Source organism: Chenopodium album, chromosome 3 (genome assembly GCF_948465745.1).
Source record: "Chenopodium album chromosome 3, dcCheAlbu1.1, whole genome shotgun sequence".
Taxonomy (NCBI): Eukaryota; Viridiplantae; Streptophyta; class Magnoliopsida; order Caryophyllales; family Amaranthaceae; genus Chenopodium; species Chenopodium album.
This window is the reverse complement of record NC_137836.1, coordinates 69,738,472-69,760,252: the sequence shown is the minus strand read 5'-3', so window position 1 is coordinate 69,760,252 and position 21,781 is coordinate 69,738,472. Positions and strand designations below refer to the sequence as shown.

The 21,781-nt window shown below is 33.4% G+C and overlaps 1 protein-coding gene across 1 annotated transcript; it reads right to left on the bottom strand.

Moving 5' to 3' along the window:
- Nucleotides 1-16,283: 16,283 nt before the first annotated feature.
- On the bottom strand, nt 16,284-21,096 carry LOC145615290 (uncharacterized). The gene is made up of 3 exons (XM_081670357.1): nt 20,660-21,096; nt 16,668-16,789; nt 16,284-16,579 (listed from the first exon to the last, which is right to left on the bottom strand). The coding sequence occupies exons 1-3, from the start codon at nt 21,006-21,008 to the stop codon at nt 16,457-16,459; spliced, it is 594 nt and encodes a 197-aa protein (XP_081526483.1). The 5' UTR covers nt 21,009-21,096; the 3' UTR covers nt 16,284-16,456.
- Nucleotides 21,097-21,781: the final 685 nt, after the last annotated feature.

The following is a 21,781-nucleotide window of genomic DNA, read 5'->3' as shown; positions in this document are numbered from 1 at the left end:
TAGATTAATTTCATTAGTTTCAATGTCCCTTAAACACAATTATGTGTAAGTCGTCAATTTCGACCTTTACAAAATATAGAAAAAAAATCTCCCACATAAAGCAACAACTTTTTGTTGTCTAGTGACTAATGTTGTCATGTAATAAAATCATAATTCCCATTAAACTGAATATAGAAAATTTTAAACTTTATTATTCCATTTTTCATTTAATTTCTAATTAATTGATGGGTCTTAAGAAAAATTAGGGATTTGTTTCTTTCTTAAGGTATACTTGACTTTTTAAACTTACTCCTTACTCTATGTATTACTCCCTCACCCCTTTTTTTTCATTGGTGTAACACTTTCTTTATTTTTTGTTACTTTCTCCGAGTTTTTTTTAAGTGTTACAGTTTGACCAGCACATAGTTTTAGGCAATTTAATTTGACTTAAATAAAATAAAAGGTAAGTGTGGTAGTTGAAGTATTAAAAAATTGTAAAAGAAAGATAGTGGGGTTAATAGTTTATTAAAAAGTAATGAATGTGAGAGGAAGCATATAATAAAAAAATAGTAATGGGTTTGGGTAGGGACCATGAGAGGAGAGAGATATAATATTTTAATGTAGTTTTTTGCCAAAAAAAGAAAGTGTAACACTTAAAAAAACACGGCCGGAAATGGAAAGTGTAACACTTACAAAAACACGGAGGGAGTACTTTTTAAATTACTCATGCCAAAAAAATTTACTTGATTAAGGGTATGTTCACATTTACTGAAATGAGTTGAATTGAATTGAACTGAACTGAACTGATTAGAGCTGAACTGAACTGAACTAATTGGATCTGAACTGAACTGAGCTGAAATGAATATTTTATGAGAGAAGAAAATTAAGAGCTGAACTGAACTGAATTGAACAGAACTGATTGGAGTTGAACTGAACTGATAAGAGCTGAACTGAAATTAAGCTGAAGTGAACAAACCCTAAGCTTTTTTTATTTTTTTATTTTTTTTATTTTTTATTTTTAACCTCAAACGACCCTAAAATCATAACCAAACAATTTTAGTGACTCAGATATCGAAGCATGCAAACCAAGCTATTTCTGTTCACCTAAAAAAACAATAATAATAATAATAATAATAATAATAATAATAATAATAATAATAATAATAATAATAATAATAAAAAAAAAATAATAATAAAAAAATAAAAAAAAATTAAAAACCGGAATGGATACCAATAATCACCAATAAATAATTAAGTGACACAAGACATCATATAATACCAAATAAACGGGTCATAACAAGTCTAGAACCATTTTGGAAAAGACCCACCATAATTAGAATTGTGTTAACTAATCAAAAGTTTCCCCTCAAAAAAAAAAAAAAAAAAAAAAAAAAACTAATCAAAAGTTTGAACCTCTTATAGAAATGGGCTGGTAGTTGAAAATATTGGCGTCAATTTTTTGTTTTAAGTTTAGGACTTGTTTTCCTCATAAACAAGTAGATTTGGTCTGAATTTTGTAAGGCCATGTTCTTTTCAGCTTATGTTTAGTTCAGATCAGCTCCAATAACTTCAATTCAATTCAATTCATTTCAGTTTTTAATTTCCTTCTCTCACACAATATTCAGTTCAGTTCAGCTCAGTTCAGTAAATCAGAACAGACCTTATTCTGAATTTTTCTGATCTAGTCTGGTTTGATCTGATTTAATTCAATTTAGTTCAGTTCAGCCCAGTTCAGTAAATCAGAACAGACCTTGTTCTGAATTTTTCTGATCTGGTCTGGTTTGATCTGATTTAACAATTTAACTAAATTTTGACTGCATTTTAATACTAATCTATAAAGAAAAACATTATCAAAATGAATTTTGTTAGATTCGTCTCATCGTGAACTTGTATATGTAATTTTTATAAAAATATTTAATACGCAATTAACGATCGATATTTAACGATAAGTAAATATTAATCTAAAGTCATGATCTAGTCTGATCCGAATTTTTCTGATCTGGTCTGATTCGACCTGATTTTTTTTTTGACAAAGGAATACAAACAGATTACATATTAAGAGTAAAGCTAATAAAGTTAACCGCCGCTTCTCCCGCTATAAGATGAGCTTTTTGCACGCCCAAACGATCTGCCTTGTGTATACTACAGAACTGATCTGAATTTTTTAAGAAATACTCCATAAGTAATAAGTATGTGAAATAAGTTAAAGAAAACAAGTCCTTAGTTTACAATAAACTAATTTTTGTAATTGAATTGGTTGACTAATTATAATGACAATACCTAAGACAGTTTTGTTTTTAGAAGGCGACACTACAACCTTATGTCTTGGCTTTAAATCTTCAATATATATTGATATGGTGAAGCTTTCTCAAAGAATATTTGAAGTAATATTTTAAAAAGGAGAAAAGTGTATAATTTTATTAAACTTTATTAAAAAGTTGAATATACCTAGGCTCTAAATTCATTAAGGTTTTAATAGATTTTTCTCAATTTGTACAAGCATTTTCCATATATCAAAATTTTAAAATTTTGCCAAACTCGTGGTTAAAAGTATTTGTGTTAAAATTTCTATGAAAACACCAAAAACAAACAAATATGAAACAGTAAAAAAACAAAAAGAATATTAATTAATGCAAAAACAAGGTAAAATCACTCACACACGACGCTTATACAATCTTTAATTTGTCCAACACTCCAACTCTTAGATATGGAACAATAAAATGTTTGCTATGAAAACGAAGTAAGGGGCAAATCAAAGACAATATTGTACTTCACACTTCTTATTTCATATTTTTGTATTTAAACATTTTATCATTTAGAAGGCAATCAATTTATCTTCTTATCCGTTACGTAAAAAATAAAATACTACAGAGAGATAAAGCGGGGATTATAGACTTATAGACGTTATAGTCGTGTGATATAGTAACAAAATAGAGCAACGTGGTACATGCCAAGATGTTATGAAAAACAAAAATGAAAAAATGGGGCAACCGTTGTTGAGAAAAATACGTCACGGGTGAGGTCACGTGAGACTGATTACTACAATGAACAATTTTGTGTATAAATCCTTAAATTCGGTGTGTTTTGTAATTTTCGTGGTCGTAGATTTTTATGTTACAGATTTTATGTGGAGACCACGATTTTAATTAATTACGTAGTACAAATGATATGAGTAGTAAACGACGTTTCTTGCATTATAGTCGTATACAAATAGATAAAAATTATGGAATATTTTGTCGATTTTTGTAAAACTTTTAATGTAAGCTTTTTGTGGGACTTTTGAACTATACTGATACTGATAAATGATGATTAATTATTCATATAGCAATCTTATCCTCAAGTTTTTCTCCTCGAAAAGTTGAATATTCCATTAGTATACATTTTTTTTTTCCTTTCTGTTTTTATAAGTGAAACACATTTGAATTTATATGTATTATTCTTCTTTTTTTTTTTTAAAGTGTCCCATATTGACATAACATATATGTTAATACAAAACTAGTAATATATTAATATCTTTAACTACTCCATAAATTATAAAAATGGAATACTAATTATCTATTCATTAAGACGATTATTTCAACAAATACCCGCAAGATTATATTTTTTCTTATCTATTTTTCACAAACATTAGTCAAATTATGTTTAGCGAATAGTGCCGCAATCTCCAATGGAACACTAAAAAAAAATAAAACAGAAGGAGTAATAATATTATTTACTTAGTTATTCCAAGGAAATAAAAAAAAAAAGTATAATTCGTATCATAATTTATAATTCTTATTATTGAATTTACGGAGTAATGATTAAAAATATATACTACATATAACATACATTTTAAAAAAACTTTTAAGATGTGTTTTATGTTAAATAACGGAGTATCTTCTTTGAAATTTCATTGAGGAAAAAGACAGTATACCTTGATTGACAAGCGAAATTGATGGATAATTATTTATTGACTTGAAAGAGTTCCCTAGTCAATTCATATTCCACTTCGCCAATTGTGTTTTATAGACGTGAAGAGCTTGCATTAGGTGTTACTATCCATATAGAGCTACATGCTTACCTTGGTAAGACTGAGGGACAACCCAAGTGGTTATAGCTTCCAATCCGATTTCAGGTAATCTTGGAATCGATTCTCACCTCCGCCCTTGTGGCTCTCTAAACACACACACACAAAAACATGCTTACCTTGGTAATCATATATGGTTAATTAACCTAACTAAAGTTTTAATACTAGCTTCGTTTTTTTAGTTGCAACAAAAGATTTTTTTTAGTCTCGCAATTAAATAATACGGAGTACCTCTTTGTTACAACTAAAAAGAAATGGAGGTAGTAAAATGTTGAATTGTTTTTTTTAGTATTCGCACTTTTAATTTTGGACAAAGTTTATTATGGGATATTGACATATTGTGCAAGAATTACTCCATACTATGCGCAATAAACAAGGTAAAGGTGGTCTTATGGCGGTGAAGATCGACTTTGAGAAGGCATGTGACCGTTTGAAGTGGGATTTTATTAAGGTTTCCCTCGGGCGGAACTTCGGCTACTTCATCCTTTGGTGGTAGTTGTCATGATTTGCAGATTTGTATTAATTTGGCTAAGCTCCAAATTTTATGGAATGGGGAGCCTTTAGAGGCATTTAGTCAATCTAGGGGTATAAGGCAAACGTTCCGTTGTCTCCTTATTTATATGTGATTTGTATGGAAAGATTAGCGCATTTGATTGAAAGAGAGATGAAGTTGGAAAGTTGGAAACCAGTTAGAGCAAGTCGGAATGGTCCCTTGATCCCTCACCTTGCTTTTGCGGATGACTTGATTTTTTTTTTTTTTTTTTTTTTGTGAAGCCAGTGAGGTCCAAGCTGGAGTAATGAAAGAGTGTTTAGATAAGTTTTGTGAAGTTTCGGGAAGCAAATTAAAGTGAGTGCAGAAAAGTCTCGTGTCTATTTTTTTAACAATACGAATTTTAATACTCGAGATGCAGTGTGCAATTGTTTGGGAATGGAAGCGATTGAAGATTTTGGAAAATATTTAGGAGTCCCTACTATCAATGGAAGGACTTCTAAAAGGGAATACTAGTATTTGATCGAGAAAATCAATGGGAAAGTATCAGGTTGGGAGACTAAAACGTTGTTAATTGCAGGCCGTGCAACGTTGATTCAATCGACCCTTAATTTGATCCCTTGTTACACAATGCAGTCCACGAAAATTCAGCGTTTAACATGTGATGAAATAGACTGGAAGACTAGAAAATTTCCGTGGGGAAGCACGGACAATATGTAGGAGAAAGGTCCATATGATAGCAAGGGACAAGCTAGTGAAGACGAAAGTCAAAAGGTGAAGGTTGATTGGGGATGAAGTCTATGCGGAACACTAACAGTGCCTTCTTAGCTAGATTGGGTTGGCGTTTGCTAGCGGAGCCTAATACTTTATGGTCAAGAGTTCTTCGGGCCAAGTATTGTGACAATAGATGTGATATTGACATGTTCAAAGAGAAAGCAAATGCTTTAATTTCTTGGAGGGGGATCATGAGTAGTGTTGATATTGTGAGGAAAGGCATCAACATGGTTGTGGGGAATGGACAGAGAAAATTCTTTTGGCATCATATATAGGTGGGCAACGAAAGACCCGTTGTTGTCTTACATGGGTGAAGAACCTCCAATTGAGTTACAAGATATGACTGTTGGATAAATGTGGGATGAAAATTGTGGTTGGAAATTCGATATTTTTGCGGACTTCCTCCCATCAGACGTGCTTGGTGAAATAGTAGTCCATGAAATCATTCAGGATGAAGATGCGGTTGACACGGTGTACTGGAAGGGTACTCCCTCAGGAGGTTTCTCATTAAAATCAACTATAGACATTATTCGGAATGACGAGGCTGCTAATATTGAGGAGGTAAAGGGTTGGAAATTAATTTGGAAGATGCCAGTTCCCTAAAGGATGCAATTTTTCATGTGGCTTGCTATTCAGGAACGTTTGATGACAAATTCTAATAGATTTATAAGAAATCCCACTGATGATCTGCGTTGCATCGTTTGTGGTGAAGTTGAGGAGACTATTGAACATATTCTTCATTCATGCCCGACTGCTAATCTTGTTTGGAGAAAGCTTAAGGTGTTTAGCAAGTGCTTGGAAATAATTTGGAGATGAAGGACTAGATACTAGACAATATTGATGAAAGTAATAGTGAGTTAGGAAGTGAGTGGCCTCGTGTCTTTGCCATTACATGTTGGTGGTTGTGGAGGTGGAGGAATGAGAGATGTTTTAATGAACACCCAAACATTCATGTAGATCAAGCAAGTTTTATTTATATTCAGTTTGGGGTTATCAAAACAGCAATGGACTGTAATCTTGAAAGCCCTGATGGTATGGTGCGCAAGAAGAAAGAGGTGCTAGTGAAGTGGTTGTGTCCTAGAGTTGGCCGGGTTAAGTTGAATACCGACGGGGCAGCTAAGGGGAATCTAGGCAGAGCTGGAGGGGTAATTCGTGGCTGCAATGGGGCCTTGTTCAATATGTTTTCTATGGACTGTGGGGTATGTTCGTGTAATAAGGCCGAGCTCATGGCTGTGCTTCGAGGCTTGATGGTTGCTTAGGATGGTGGGCGTCGTAAAGTTGAAGTCTCGGTAGATTCTGAAGTGGTGGTCCGTTTGCTATTGGAAGATGTACCTAGTAGCTATCCTTATATACATATCTTGCGAAGATGCAAGGCTCTTATCTCTTGTCGGGATTAGGAGATTGATATTTCCCATTGTTACAATAGGGAGGTAAACCGTGTTGCGGATTGGCTTGCTAACTATGGAGCGTCCTTGAACGAGAAACTGGTTATGATTGAGGCGATCCCGACGGATCTCCGTGCCGTTTTATTGGAGGAATTGGGGGTGTGTGGCTTGGGCTCGGATGGTGTCGGATAAGCCAAGTGCTTGGTTCCTTAGCAGCTGTGTTTTCGTTTATTTTGTGTTCTTTTTTTTTTGTCTTTGTTTTATTGTTTTGTTTGTTCCTTTGGGGCTTGTCCCCTCTCTTTCACCAAAAAAGAAAAGAAAAGAAAATATAACAAAAGAATTTGATTAGCGTAAAGACGATTTAATAGAACTATGATACAGAAACTCTAGCCATGTCGCTGACCAAAAAGTTGTGATGGTTCAAAAACATCTTCAACATCAAACATTTTTATGCAATAGTATCGCTTGTTTTAATATTTTAGTAAAAATATTACGGTCAAAGTGAGACACGGAAATAATATAAAATTTATATTGTTACACTTAATTACCAAAAACGAAGGAATTACTATTACATTAATACACTGTTTTTTGGATTAAGAGAATTGGAGGAAAAGTAAAAGAAGAGAAAAGAAAGGATTCATCCTCCTTCCTTTGGATACTTTTTGATACAAGAGAAGGGAATGGAAATGAGAAGAATCATATTCCTTCCCTTTTTAATAAACCAAATCCTTATAATGTTAAAAAGATTTGGAGAGAAAATGTAATCTTACCTTCTCCATCCCCTTATGTTCCACTCTCTTCCTTTTTCCCTTCCTTCCCTTTCTCTTTCACTTTACTATCCAAGCAAACCACTAATAACCCCACTATGATCTTCCACATTCACTATAACAACTACAACAACAACCACAACCACAACGATAATTGATAACCAAGAAATAACATACAAGGTATTCCAAAGTCCAAACGGCATCTTGTGAGCCGCTTAAATGGTGTCTCACATGGGTAGGTTGGTCGTTTCATGCGGGAGTTAAATTTTTCCACGTAGATTTAATGGTACAAAAAATACATTCTCAGTGGCACAAGATACACTGTCAGTGGTATTTTTAAAAAGGTTCAAATATCTCATTGGGATGTCAAACAATACCATTGGAGCTTCACTAGTACAAATTACACTCTCAATAACATAAAATACACTTTCAGTGGTACATAAAAAAATATTCAGTGGTACATTAAATATTATTTAATTTGTAAGATAGAGTAGCAGTAGCTTGTGAGCCGTTATTGCTTCCTCATATATATATATATATATATATGTTGTGTGTGTGTCACATATTTAATACGTAGCAAATGGCTCAAAAGTCAAAACTAACATAGGGTATGTATAGTATTGTGGAAGAATAGGGTAGAGCATAGAAGAGAGACGAGAGAATGATTTGATGCCCCAAACTGAGGGGATCAGTAGGGTATTTATAGAGAAAATGAACAGGATATTGCACGGAACCCTAGAAATCATAAGGTGCTGCGGAAAAACCCTAATTGAACGACGTGTCACGGCATGTGTGTCGTGACACGATGCTGAATATCGTGACACGGTGCACAGCACCGTCACGCAATGTGCATACAGTGACATGGTGTTCAGTTTTGCCTTAAATCTGCGTCGTCCAGATTAATTTTAAACCTAATTCTTAATCACTAAGTACATGACCTTTAGATGTCGTTTCAGAGTTCCAGGATTATTTAGGCTTATTATTTATTAATCGGGCTCAATTAATAAATACTAAGAGAATGAATTAAAAAAGGCTTGGGTTAAAATATTAATTGGACTATGATGCTTTGACTAAACATTAGGACTGTTTTGTTGACTATTTTGTGAGCTGTGTTTGACTGATCATGGATTTTAAGCACTCCCGAGATTAAATACTCGACCCGCCCAATAATTGTGGTGAAAGATTGTTCATCATCAGGTTTAGTTTTGGGGAGACATTTTTAGGTTTCTACAATTTACCTTGCATATGTGGATTACTTGAATGAAAAAAAAAACAAAATATTAAAGGGTTCCTTTTTTACATAAGTGGAATAATTTTTTTAATTTTTAAAACAAAAAATAGGGGTTACTCAAATGAACAAATAAGCAAGGTTACTTATTTCTAAATTACTTGTAGTTGATATTACTCATATAATGAATTGGAGTTACTTTAATGGACAAAATGAAGTTGAATAATTAGGGTTAATCATATATATAATTAAGAATTATTCTTATAAATTAATGTGGTCACACCGTGTAGCTAGCCACATACAAGACTTACCCAAAAAGGAGAAATAATTTCAAAAGGATAAAGTAATATTTACTTACTACCTTTGATATAATTAATAGTTATAATTTTGAAATATTTTATTAAAATCTTTTAAATAATACCCTAAAGTTACAACTAATAATTAACGGATGTATTATTATAATTATTATTATTATAATTATTATGATCCTCAGTGTGAGCTATTGTTACTTAGGGCTTGTACCGGAGTTTCTAAACTCTACTTTGCGTTGCGTACTTGTCCCCCTAGTACTTTTGAGGCGGCTCAGCGCACTTTTGACGAGGCTCTTCGATCTTCTTTGGAGCGTATTGTTACTGCTTCAGGACCTGGGTTTGGCGATTGGCAGTGGCGGCTTGCCACTTTACCATTTGCGTTTGGAGGGCTTGGTGTTTATTCTGCAGGTGATGTTCGGCATTATGCTTTTCTTGCTTCTCGGTTGCAGTCTACTGGGTTGCAAACAAAGCTTCTTCGACATGCTGACATTGTTGGTCATGGTCGAGCTTTTGAAGACGCCTTGGGTTTGTTTAATGGCGTGGTGGAGTCTGATTTTTTAAGTAATCCTAGTGAGGTCGCTGCCCCAAAACTTATGAAGAAATTGGCAGATATATATTTCACGAAGGTTACCGAATCTGCAGAATCCACCTTTTCATTATCCCCTCGTCTATCAGCATTGTGGAAATCTCAGCAGGGAGATCACACGTCTGCTTGGCTTCGGGCCGTTCCTATTTCAGGATTGGGTCAGATTATGAATGCAAAGACTTATCGATGTGTATTATGCTACCGATTGGGTGTTCCGTTGTTCTCTGCCTCGACACCGTGCTCTGCTTGTTCAAGGGTTTTTCCAGGGGATATTTTTGGCGATCACGCGGTGTCGTGTGCTGGTATCGTGGGTATTAAACATAGACATAATGTTGTTCGGGATACCCTAGTTGATGTTTGCTATCGTTCTGGGATTTCAGCAAGGAAAGAGGTTGATATTGGGTTGTCTGGAGGGAACGGTGATGCCCTCAGACCTGCTGATGTGTTACTTTATTCTTGGGATCGTGGTCGCGATGTCTGTGTTGATTTGACAGGATCTTCTCCTTTGACTCAGTCAAGGTTATCTGACTTTATTCCTGGACGGGTTGTGGCTGATGCAGCTCAGCGGAAGCGGGATAAGTATGAGGCTCGTTGTCAGGCGATTGGATATGGGTTCATTCCCTTCTCCTTTTCTTCGTTTGGTGAATTAGAGAAGGAGGCTATTGCGTTGCTTAAGCGAATTCAGAGGTTCTCGACGACGCAAGACATTGGAGCACGTGCTGCAGCTCATATTTTTACTAGGGTAGGCTTTGCTATAGCTAGAGGAGTGGGGGCCCAGATTGTATCTCGGCTTCCCACTAATTTATTGTAGGTTGTATGACTTTTTGTTTTTGAGATAATAATAATAATAATAATAATAATAATAAATAAATAAAATTATTATTATTGTTGTTGTTGTGTGAAATATTACGTGTAAAATTGCCCCTTCCCTACTACGTGCACTAGACCGTAACATAGTTTGGCAAAATTTAAATTAGTGAGAATGGGAGAATGAAAATGATGTGTAATAAAGAGTGAACAAAATACATGTGGTCAACGTGGATGAAATTATCTAGCAATAATACCTAACACACCTACAGAAAATAATTCATTCAAACGATAACCAATCAAATAAAAAAAAATGTTGGAGAGAGGTTATTAACCTTAGACCATAAGTCCATAAGTAGTAAGTTGAGCAGCACGTCTTGTGTGCAAGTGGTCACACCGTGTGACTGCTTTTAAAACAACAAAGTACCCTTTAAAATATTGATCAAGTAACCCTAATAACTCTGACTATAAAACCCTTATAATGTTGATGGAGTAACCCCTGTAACACTAACAAAGTAACCCCTAAACACTTATCAGGTAACCCTATAACACAACGAAATAACCCCTATTATGCTTGGCTACACTATGTGGCCAGCTACATATAAGAATTTGTGTAAGTTGAGAGGATACATATTTAGTCATTGAAATTGGATCGGAGAAGGCATCATATTAACTCAAGTACAAAGGATAATCAAGCATACAACTAATTATTACTTGAAAAACTAAGGATAATATGTAGTGTAAAAACTTTAATTTATGGTACACTCTTAAAAGTCCGTGTAGAAAAAACTATTGACCTAAAATAAGAAATTGAAAATAAAACAAAGGAAGTAGAGATAAAATTACATAACTAACAAAAAGCTCTCCAAATTAATGTGAGAGCAATAGTAATATGTGGATGATTCTGTTATCCATGCACAATAATTTATTATAATCTCCAATTATCTTCCCAAATGCTATAACTCTTGTTTTATATCGGGTATAGGATATTAGTTGTCATTTGAACCCATATATATATATATGTGTCACACAAGCGATATGGTGTCTTTATAATGTTCTCAATTTCTCATTATTTGCCCTACTATCATCCATTGGCTTATTAATAGTAACCCATCTCACATTTACCAATGGATTGCTTTCAACTAAACCTCTTGTGCCATTTCGTCTTAATAAATAAACAAATACTTCTTGTGCTATTAAGAAGCTAAGTCTTACATGAATTCTCCCATTAAATTTTTAACTTAAGCAAGATGCAGTCAATCTTTTTAAACTTGACTTATAAACTCCAATTGTAAACCCACAAGGCCACAATGTATTCATAACTAGCCTTTTAACCCGTCTGATGCACGAGTTATTAATTAGGTTATTTTTCTTGAAATTTGTTGTATATTTGTGATTTATGCATCGATGTTACTTTAGAATTTAGTTAGGCATATATATACATATATATTGCGGGTATGAAATGACATATTGTATTAAGTTATATATTAACTTTAGGAGTTGAAAAGACTATGTTATTGTTTATGTAACGTGCACTAACTAGTTTAACTTTAAATTATCATGTTGGAAACGAAACACTTCATTTTCTCTTTTAAGTTGCATGTCTTAAAATGCATAAAGGCTTAAACATTATTTATTTTATTTTAAGAACATATTAAGGGAGGTGACATGTGACATATGAGTGATAAACTATGGTGACATGTGGCTTAGTATATATTTGTGATTTGTGTTTTTAAATATGTTACTAATTACTAATAAAGTATGGAGTATATACTAATCTCAAAAAACATATATAAAATGTGCTTTGTCAATAAAATAATCCAAAGTTTAACCACAATGTTGTCCAATTCATCATTCTTGCACAAATATTTCTAAAAATTCATATTAGATTTATGTTATAGTGTCTCCATATAAAAATAAAGAATAAACCCTTTTTTATGGTATTTTGTAAAAGAGTCACAAAGGACAATAATGTTTCATTTGATCCAAATATTTAACGCCATTTCTTAATTTTTTCACAAACAAATATCCATAAAATTATAAAAGCGCATATTAATAATGGGTGATTGTTTATTTTAAAAAAATTAAAATGGAAAAAAAGAAAAGAAAATGGTAATATATACTCCGTATTATATTTTAAAAGGATGAGCTAGATTCGACCCCTGAAACTGCATTTGAGGTAACTTTATCATAAAAGTCATACATTTATCATCTCAACTAACTTTTATTACTGTTTTAAATTTCACATAATATTAAATATTTCTTTCATTTATTAAGTAAATTAGAGGTTATATAATTTAATTTTTCACATGATAGATTAGAAAATAATTACACATGAGGTAAAAAAACACCCAAACTGCCCGAACTACACACTAACTATATAAACAATCAAATTATAATATAATTATCAAATTAAATACGAATTAATTAAAATACTAACTTGTAAGTTGTAACTCAGGACATTACTCGTGCTACACACTAATTGTTGATGATTGCGTCACGGGTGAGATCATATGAAATTGATTACTGCTTGTAATTTACTACAACCACTCTATAGTACAAAATGATTGATAATATAAGTCTTTTAGCCTGCCTATTAGTCGCGCGGTTTGTTAGTTTCTTATTTTTGTGGTTTAGTTTTTGTCTATTTATTTATGTATTTTTGTTTTCATGGTACCAATTTATGTGGAGTGGACTAGTGGGGGCTATCTAAATATATATAAATTACAAAGTACTATACAACAGCAAATTATGAGTAAACGACGAATCTTTGTAGAATATTACAAAGCACTAAAGAATTTTAGTCCACTTTTAGAAAATTTTAATTTATTGTAAATTTTCTTGTGAAACAATACTACTCAATATGGAGTAACAAACTAACAACCATAACGTCATGTTTTGCACATCAAGAATTTGAATATTCGACTATAGACTATTATTAGTAGAAGTTTATTTAATTCTTCGAAATTTCATTTAGGCAATGGGATTTATACCTTGTTTGACAAGCATAATTCCTTGGCCTATTATATTGTGTTTGTGGTTTGTCATGCATCAAGAACTTGCTTTAGGTGAACATTTGATAGATGACCTTTTGCTTTATTGTCATGAATTATTAATTGTCCCGTGGGTTAATTGACCCCACTTAATTAATATTATAATTATAATAATATATATTTGAATTAAAAATTACTGCAAAATAATTAGAAAGTTATATTGTCAAGTTTAGAGAATAGACGAAGGGCCTATTTTGATTAGTTGAACTCAGCTGAACTGAATTAAACTGAACTTATTGGAGTTGAACTAAACTGAATATTTTATGAGAGAAGGAAATTAAGATAAGAACTGAACTGAAGTTATTAGAGCTGAGCTGAACTAAACTGAAAAATAAGCTGAAGAGCACGGGCCCAAAGAGACTATCAAGTACGGAGTATCAAATTCAGTTGAACAGTTTGACATGTGCTTCACACACACACACTGACACACACACACACACATATATATATAGACAAACTTTTAAATAAAACGGATGTTCAGTAAATTACTGAACATCCGTTATAAAGTAACAATAAAATGTGCAAAAGTTACACTAAAATGCACAAAAGTTACCCTGACATATTTAAGAGTTATTTATGCTTCATTGATAAATTTGACAAAAGTGACACTAAATTTGACAAAAGTGACACTAAATCTGACAAAAGTGTACCCGATGTACAGTAAATTACTGAAAACCGGGTGTATACAAATGTTTTCCATATATATATTAGTTGACACGTATTCCTTTTTAGAAAGTTTTTTTTAGTTGACACGTTTTCTTTTTGGGTAAGTTTTATACCTTGTTTTTTAAGCTTACTCCACTTGTTGTCTCATTCTCTCTTACTCTCTCTCATCTCCTTAATATGTGTGCCTAAATTAAACGTGCCAACTAAATAGAAACTAAGGAAGTATATATTTGATTATCTTTAGTGATTGATAGGTAAGACAAAATTTAATCAAGTGAGATTTTATTAGATTCGTTTAAAAATAAATTAATCATATGACATCTACAAAGTAAATCAAAATTAACATATACATAGAAAATTAAATCAAACAATGGTTCTTTCATCAAAATTACAATCATTAAATAGATCTTGCATTGTACTTCGTATTATATCTTTCTAAACATATTGACGGAAATACGAAATACTCCGTATACAACTTTTTTTACGAAACAATCTAGTATTTGTTGTGTTCATAAGGATGAATTCTGTATGATTCATTTGAGAAACCTATTCGAAATTTTGTTAACCATTGCAATCCTAAACAACTCCGTACAAACTACCCAATTTCAATTCAAGGCAAAACTTGAGAAACCTTTTTATACACTTGACACATAATGGCCCTCGGAGAGAACCAACAACCACATTTAATAAGAAGTTTTTTTCAAATTCTTTCAAGAAATACCTCGACCTTGTCCTTGTGGTCATAGATGTTAGGACATAATTCATCGAAAACATTAAACATGTAAGAAACTAAAAAGTTAAATGTTATAACAGATGCGAGAAAGAACAAATTAATGAATGCAAAACAAATAAATAACACACAGATTTACGTGGATCACCAACAGTATGTTGGCTACGTCCACGGACTGGCGAGAGTAATAATTTTATTGATCTTGGGGAATACAAATTACAGATTCAGAACCTATTAGAGACCAATCACAGAAACAGATTGATTGTCTCTCATATTTCTAATGTTAACTTTCTCATATCTCACAGATGAGAAATACATAAAAGGCTCTCAGATTTTTGAATAATCACTCAACTTATGATTGTCACGGCTAGGAAATAACCCTAAGGGGTATATATAGATTTCTCCAAAACAGAAACCAAAACCACAGGAAACCAAAACCACACGGCCAAAGCCCAATTAATAACTACACGAACCAAAACCACATGGCCATGTACCTTGACCCACACGGCCGTGTATATCGCGTAGTCAAATAGTGCGCCCATCCACACGGTCGTGTACCCTGAATCACATGACCGTGTGACAAGTCTATAGTTGTGGAACTACACGACCATGTACCATGAACCACATGGCCGTGTATATTGAAGAGTACATAATAACACTGACTACATGATCGTGTACAATGGACTACACGATCATGTACCTACTCGGTCACCGATTCAAGGCATATTTCTCAACATTAAATACGAAAAATAAATAAACATTTATAATACCAATCGACTTATGTTTTTATCATAAATTCGCAAACTTATACGATACTTCCTCCGTCCCTTAATACAAAGTCTCTTTCTCTTTATTATGTGAGTAATAAATGCTAAAAAGAGGCTTTGTATTAAGGGACGGAGGGGGTACTGTTTAAGGAAATCCAGTTAGTGTTTATATGCATCATTAATGGTTGCATGCAAAACTCTATTATTGCATCTCGATGAATAAATTACACCCTTTAAGGCATTTAGGGATTAGAAAGTAGAACACAAGAATATTTAACCAATAAAGGTCTATTCTCATTAGATTATTTTCAATTCGGTCCAGTTTAGTTAAGTTAAATTAAGTTCAGCTCTGATAAGTTCAGTTTAGGATTATAGTCGCAAACTGAAATGAAAAGACAAGTTGGTGTGGCCGTGTGGGTATATAGTCGCAAACTTGTTTCGTATGCATTACTGAAAAATGTACTCATACATCATATCCTAGAAATTCAACATGAGTTAGACTGATAGAAGTCTCCAATTTTTACAGACAATTCGTAAAACTGATTTAAGTACGACACATAAAATCTCAAAATGAAGACCAAGAGCTCGGAACCAAGAATGGTAGTCAAATGACATGGTTTGCATCAAACATGATGACAGAACCAGCATCCACCAAGACTCAAAAATGCCAGATATCACGCGTAACATTAGCACAATTTCTTTGCGATCATTAAAATTGATATAACTGTAGGGAGTAAAGAAAAAGAAAAAAAAAACATTTGATCCTCTAATATAATCTCATCATACAATGCATGAACTTGGAACATTGAGTCAGGGGCTCAGGGTACTTCCATCTACCTAAAATATTTCAAGCAAGCTTGCCTGTTATCAATGGATTTGTGTCTTTCCACTGATAATATCTTTGGCACAAATTCTTTAGTGTGGCGATTGAATGCTGCATGCTATTCAGCTTTGTATCCCTAAACATCCTCTGTCACAGAAAAAACAAGTTTGTGAGAACAGAGAAGAATGGATGGCAAGCATTAGAAATGGTACAAAAGCAAGCACACATGCATTACCTCATAATCATCTCCATACTTCTCAATTAAAGGAAGAAGATGAGCACGCTGCATAGTCGTCAATGGCTGTGATGGTACTTTTTTACCATCCCTTCTTTTCTTCCCAAGCACTGATTTCAAATCTATATACAATAAAGATTGTACTACATTATGTGCTGATGGTGAGTGATTTTCTTAACCATAAATCAATAATACTGCAAATAGAATACACGCTGCAAACAACATGCTTGCCCAGTGTTTAGCAGACTTGCATTCTATGGAAGCTAGTATTAAAGGACGACATAAAACATCAGGATTACAGAGGGAAACAAGTTAAATCCAGTTACTACTTGTTATCAGTCAACAGGAGGGAAGGAGATAGTAGACTTGTAGGGTAGGCTTCCGGTAATTACAAACATAATACTTTGATCCCATAAACACCAGGTATTCAGAAAAAAATTAAAAATACCACAGCAGTGTCTATGCATCATGCATATACAGTTGCCTAAAAAAGTAAAAAGGGATAAGATTTAAAACAATCATTTGAGTGCTCTCATTTGAGTGCTGAAACAGGGTGTCCTTATCATTCAGCATCCCAAAGGCTACAAGCAATTGTAGATCTATCAAGACCCATCCTTGACTTAAAGCAACCAATATATTCCACTTAAACTTAATGATATACTTCATCTGTTTTCTTTGTATTATTATATAAATTGACTTTTACATTATTAGTTATTGATTCTATAATGGAAACAATTTTTTTTATTTTATTTATTTATTTTGATGCAAATGAGGTAAAATGTTATGGACTAGTGTGAAGGTATATACGAAGAACTTTCATAAAATTTAACCAAAGCTATGAGTAGGCAAACATGTTAGCCAATCTGTTGCAATTTTAAGGGAAGGAGAAATTATAGTACTATGATTGCCTAAAGTCCTCAACCCAACCTAATTTCATCGGAATATAGTCTTAAAAGCAATCTAACCCGTTAAAATGTAGCCTAAAATAATATAGAATGAAACGTATGTTGTTTCTGCAATATTAAGTTCAGCTAAAACAGAATTTTAATTATTTTTTTTTTTTAATAAATTACATGAATTGCTTCAATTGCTCTCCCAATTTTCTGAATTTTCTTTTATAAATTTGGTAGAAGTCTAAAACTAAAGAAAGCATAGTCCAACAGGCCACTGAAATTCAAATCACTCCGCATAAGCAATTATCAATCAGCCCTCTGAATGTGTTTGTTACTTTGTGTGTATAGATTACATGATTCATGATAGGCAGTATTTCACACCTCTAAGTCTCCAACTCAATATTACCAATCTTGTAGCACGAGATAGAGTTCCATACAGCGTTCAACAGGCGGACACCTATAAAGCTGCTGACTTATTCTGCTTCATAGGGAAATCCAACCAAGCCTATCCTGAAAATAGTGGCAAACAGCCCTAGTGCATGTTTTGTTAGATGTCAGGGATGCAAGTCCAAATTGCATAGAGTAAGGGCTCATGGCGGTCAACTAATAGTGGCCTTAGTCTGACACAGTCCACAAATGGCCATCACCAAATAGCTGTCAATCGGACAAGAAATAGTAGCATAAAAAAGCAACAAGAGATACGGCTCCTAAGCTATTAACAATACATGTTTTTCTATATCAAGACTCCATATGTTACTACCTGCTAAGCAGTTGTCAAGTAATGATTAGCTCAGCTAATCACTCATAGAATTTTATGTACAGATCAACATCATGTATAAAATAATAAAACCACTGATGTGCAAAAGAGACTACTCATCCATATGTCAAATTTACAGCTGAACATTTCAATCCCTATTTCAAATGAATAAGGTGCAGCAGGAAACAGCAAAGCAAATTTACTAGTCATTGCCAGATGACTAATCATGACTAATCTCTATTGATTGTGGCCTAAGAGAAAGATTTTTACCACCTTTAAATTAGAGGAGACAGGAAACAAAAATAATAAGCATCTAAGGATGTTTACGAACTCTAAAAGTTTGTAGTGGGAAAGCAGAAAACAGAATAATTTGCAAAAGACTATTAAGAACAGCTGAAAAGGATAACATGGTCTACATTTGTTGCTTGCTTGAAAAATTTTAGCAACACATATTACTACAATGTTACAGAATAAAGTAAAAAAAAGTTTGGACTCAGGAGTGTATGCCTCCTTAATTCAAGGGAAACAAAAAGAATCATGTTTATGGAAACGGAGAGGACATAGAATCAACTCCTTATACATTGTCATGCCGCAGCTTACAGGGCTAAAAGCTGTTTGAGATCTCTACATGACAATATCTCAAAGATTATCCATAGGTCTCTCCTAGTGTATAGACCATACAACGTTTGGAAATCTATACTTAGTAATTAAAAACACAAACCATAAATTTTTCACATGACACATGTCATTACAAGTCACTCATTACCCTATTTGCTACATGTCACCTCCCTTAATAATTTTGTTTAATGCTTTATGCATTCTACAAATTGCAAATTCAAGGAAGAAAATGAAGTGTTTCATTTCCACCATAATTAGTACACATAACATAAACATATGAATTATAATAAAAATTGTCTTTTCATCCCCTAGACTAAAAATATAACTTAAACTAATATATCATTTCATATCCCATAATCTTCATGTATATATATATAGTATACCTAACCAAATTCCTTTGTCTTCTTTCACAATTTTACTCTGGACTCTTTTTTTTCTTTTAAGTTTTAGCAATGAAACAATTACTTCGTATATTGTATCAAAAGTTTCAACTTTTAAAAAGCATACCTATATATGAAAATAATTAACCCAAGTAACAACCCGTGCATCGAACGGCCAAAAGGCTAGTTTAGATGCATATGAATCTCCTTCAAAGTTTTTGCCATCCCCCAGGCCCTAGCATGATAATTCATCATTCTTCAGATAGTATTAAAAAAATGCAAGTATTCATTGCATTTTGTTGTATAAGACTATAAGGTTTTCCTTAAATCAGGTAGATCAACCATTTCATTCTGACAGACATTGTACGAAAAGAGGCAAGTACACAGATCATCAGATCATTGGTTGATGAAGCATCTATACATCTAAATTCTCAATCATCTTAAGGACAGGAAGCCAGTCCAAGTAAGTGTAATACCATTTAATTATAAATTCCATCCATTAAGAACCAAAAGCAACCAAGATGCTCAAATTGCTCAACCCCGCCCCCCTAACCCCTCCTTCCCTCCCTTCAATCTCTTAAACTACTCTAACAAGCTCATGATTAGATGGAATACTAGTCAATCCTAAAGCCATCAAATTTCATTCATAAGACACTTCATGTAGCTCTTGAACCGAACTCATAAAAATATAAGTCTTATCTGCTTGCATTCTCTTGCTAATAATACTACCACTAAATGTCTAAAGTAGATTCAGTGACAACAAAGCATCTTAGCGGTCAATACCATGCTCAATATAGTTTCATGGGGCTCAAGTTGAATCAATCAACATTTCCAACAATGAAACATTACTATAACCCAACCAAAGACCTCCCTCATGCTCACAAGAAGCATTCCAAGGATCCATATTTCTACACCACAAACACCCTCCCCCCAAGGCCCTCCAACCACCAAAACTATATAAGCAGAACATTTTTGGCTAGGACTCGCCGTGAAACTGCCGAAAACAACCAGCCGGCGAAAAGCTCGAAAAGGCCAAATCATGAATAACATGATAACACTAACAATTTGAGCCAAACCCCTCATATACACTAAACTCCTCTCATACCTGTTTCTCAAATAAACCAAACAACAAGAAGCAACAAATTTTACACACCAAACCTAACCTTACAGAAACCAATAAATCATTGAACAATAAAAACACATAAGTTTCAACTTTCAACCACCAATACAACAATGAGCTTTGAAAATTATGCCTAAAATTCCAACAAATAAATAAAATCAAACCCAAACAATTAAGAAATACCCACAAAAATTAATCAAAACCCAGAAAAATTAAGAACTAACCGTCTTCTTCAAGGTCACTTCCTGAATCAACAGGCTCAAATTCATCAACTTTAGCATCAGCAGGATTATCAGGACGAGGAGGAGGAACCTGAAGAGAATCACTCTCGATCATATGGGAAGTACGAGAACGAACACTGAGAAGATTAGGGTTAGACACAACCCCAAATTGCTTGTAATTGCTGATAACACTGCCCTGTTCGTCCCATTTAGTGCCTAATGGGTCGATCAAAGCACGAAGTTTAGGGGGAAGATTGAAGGCTGGTTTAACGATTTTAGGGTTCTTCTTTGGAAGTCCTACTTTAACCTTATGAATTCTTGATTTTTTGTATTTTCTTCTTGATCCCCCCATTTTTGTGGGTTTTGGAGGTTGTGTTGCTAAGAAAGGAGACGAGGGATTGAGGGTTTTAGCGAGGGTTCTAGGGCAACTAAACCTAAATTACATCTGCTCTAGGTCAAAGGATTTATGGACATATAACTTTGACCATTAGTATTCTACTCTGGGTCAAATGATTTATCGAGATATAACTTTGATCATTAATATTTATAATTGTCTATTACTATTAGTAAAATTTAAAGGAAAATGCTATAAATAGCCCTTAGGACTACATATAAATATTAAATTTACACTTGAAAATCGTAAATAGTTAAGAAATCATGAAAATATAAACACTAATAACACTGATTTACGCGTATTTTTGTCATGAATTCCTAATTTTATACAATTTTCAAAAGTATATTTAATGCTTATATATATATATATATATTTTTGGTGTTCTACCCGGTTCACCCTTTGGGCTAATCCGGATTCGGGGATCAGTTCTGGGTGGTTAGGTTCCAGTCCCCTCCCAATTGTTGTTACGGGGGATCGAACACAGGTTCTCCCTACCAAGTGTAGTCCCAATCACCACTACACCAACACCCAATTGGTATTTAATGCTTATATATAACATTACCCAAAATTAAATTATGGAAATAGACATGGTATATGTAACTAATCCGTGATACATTACACAATAACATATATTCAGCTTATAATAGTATGAAAATTAAGTCAATTAAAGTATATGAATAATGCATAAATGAAAGTAATGCAAATATTGAAGAAGTACCACACATGAGCTT

Bases quoted from the DNA above. Each gene is read 5' to 3' on its own strand.
- LOC145615290 (XM_081670357.1), bottom strand. From the start codon at position 21,008: ATGGGGGGATCAAGAAGAAAATACAAAAAATCAAGAATTCATAAGGTT. The intron at 16,790-20,659 runs GTTAGTTCTTAA...TATTGTATATAG, and splicing joins AAGTGACCTTGAAGAAGACG to ATTTGAAATCAGTGCTTGGG. The intron at 16,580-16,667 runs GTAATGCATGTG...TTTCTGTGACAG, and splicing joins AGTATGGAGATGATTATGAG to AGGATGTTTAGGGATACAAA.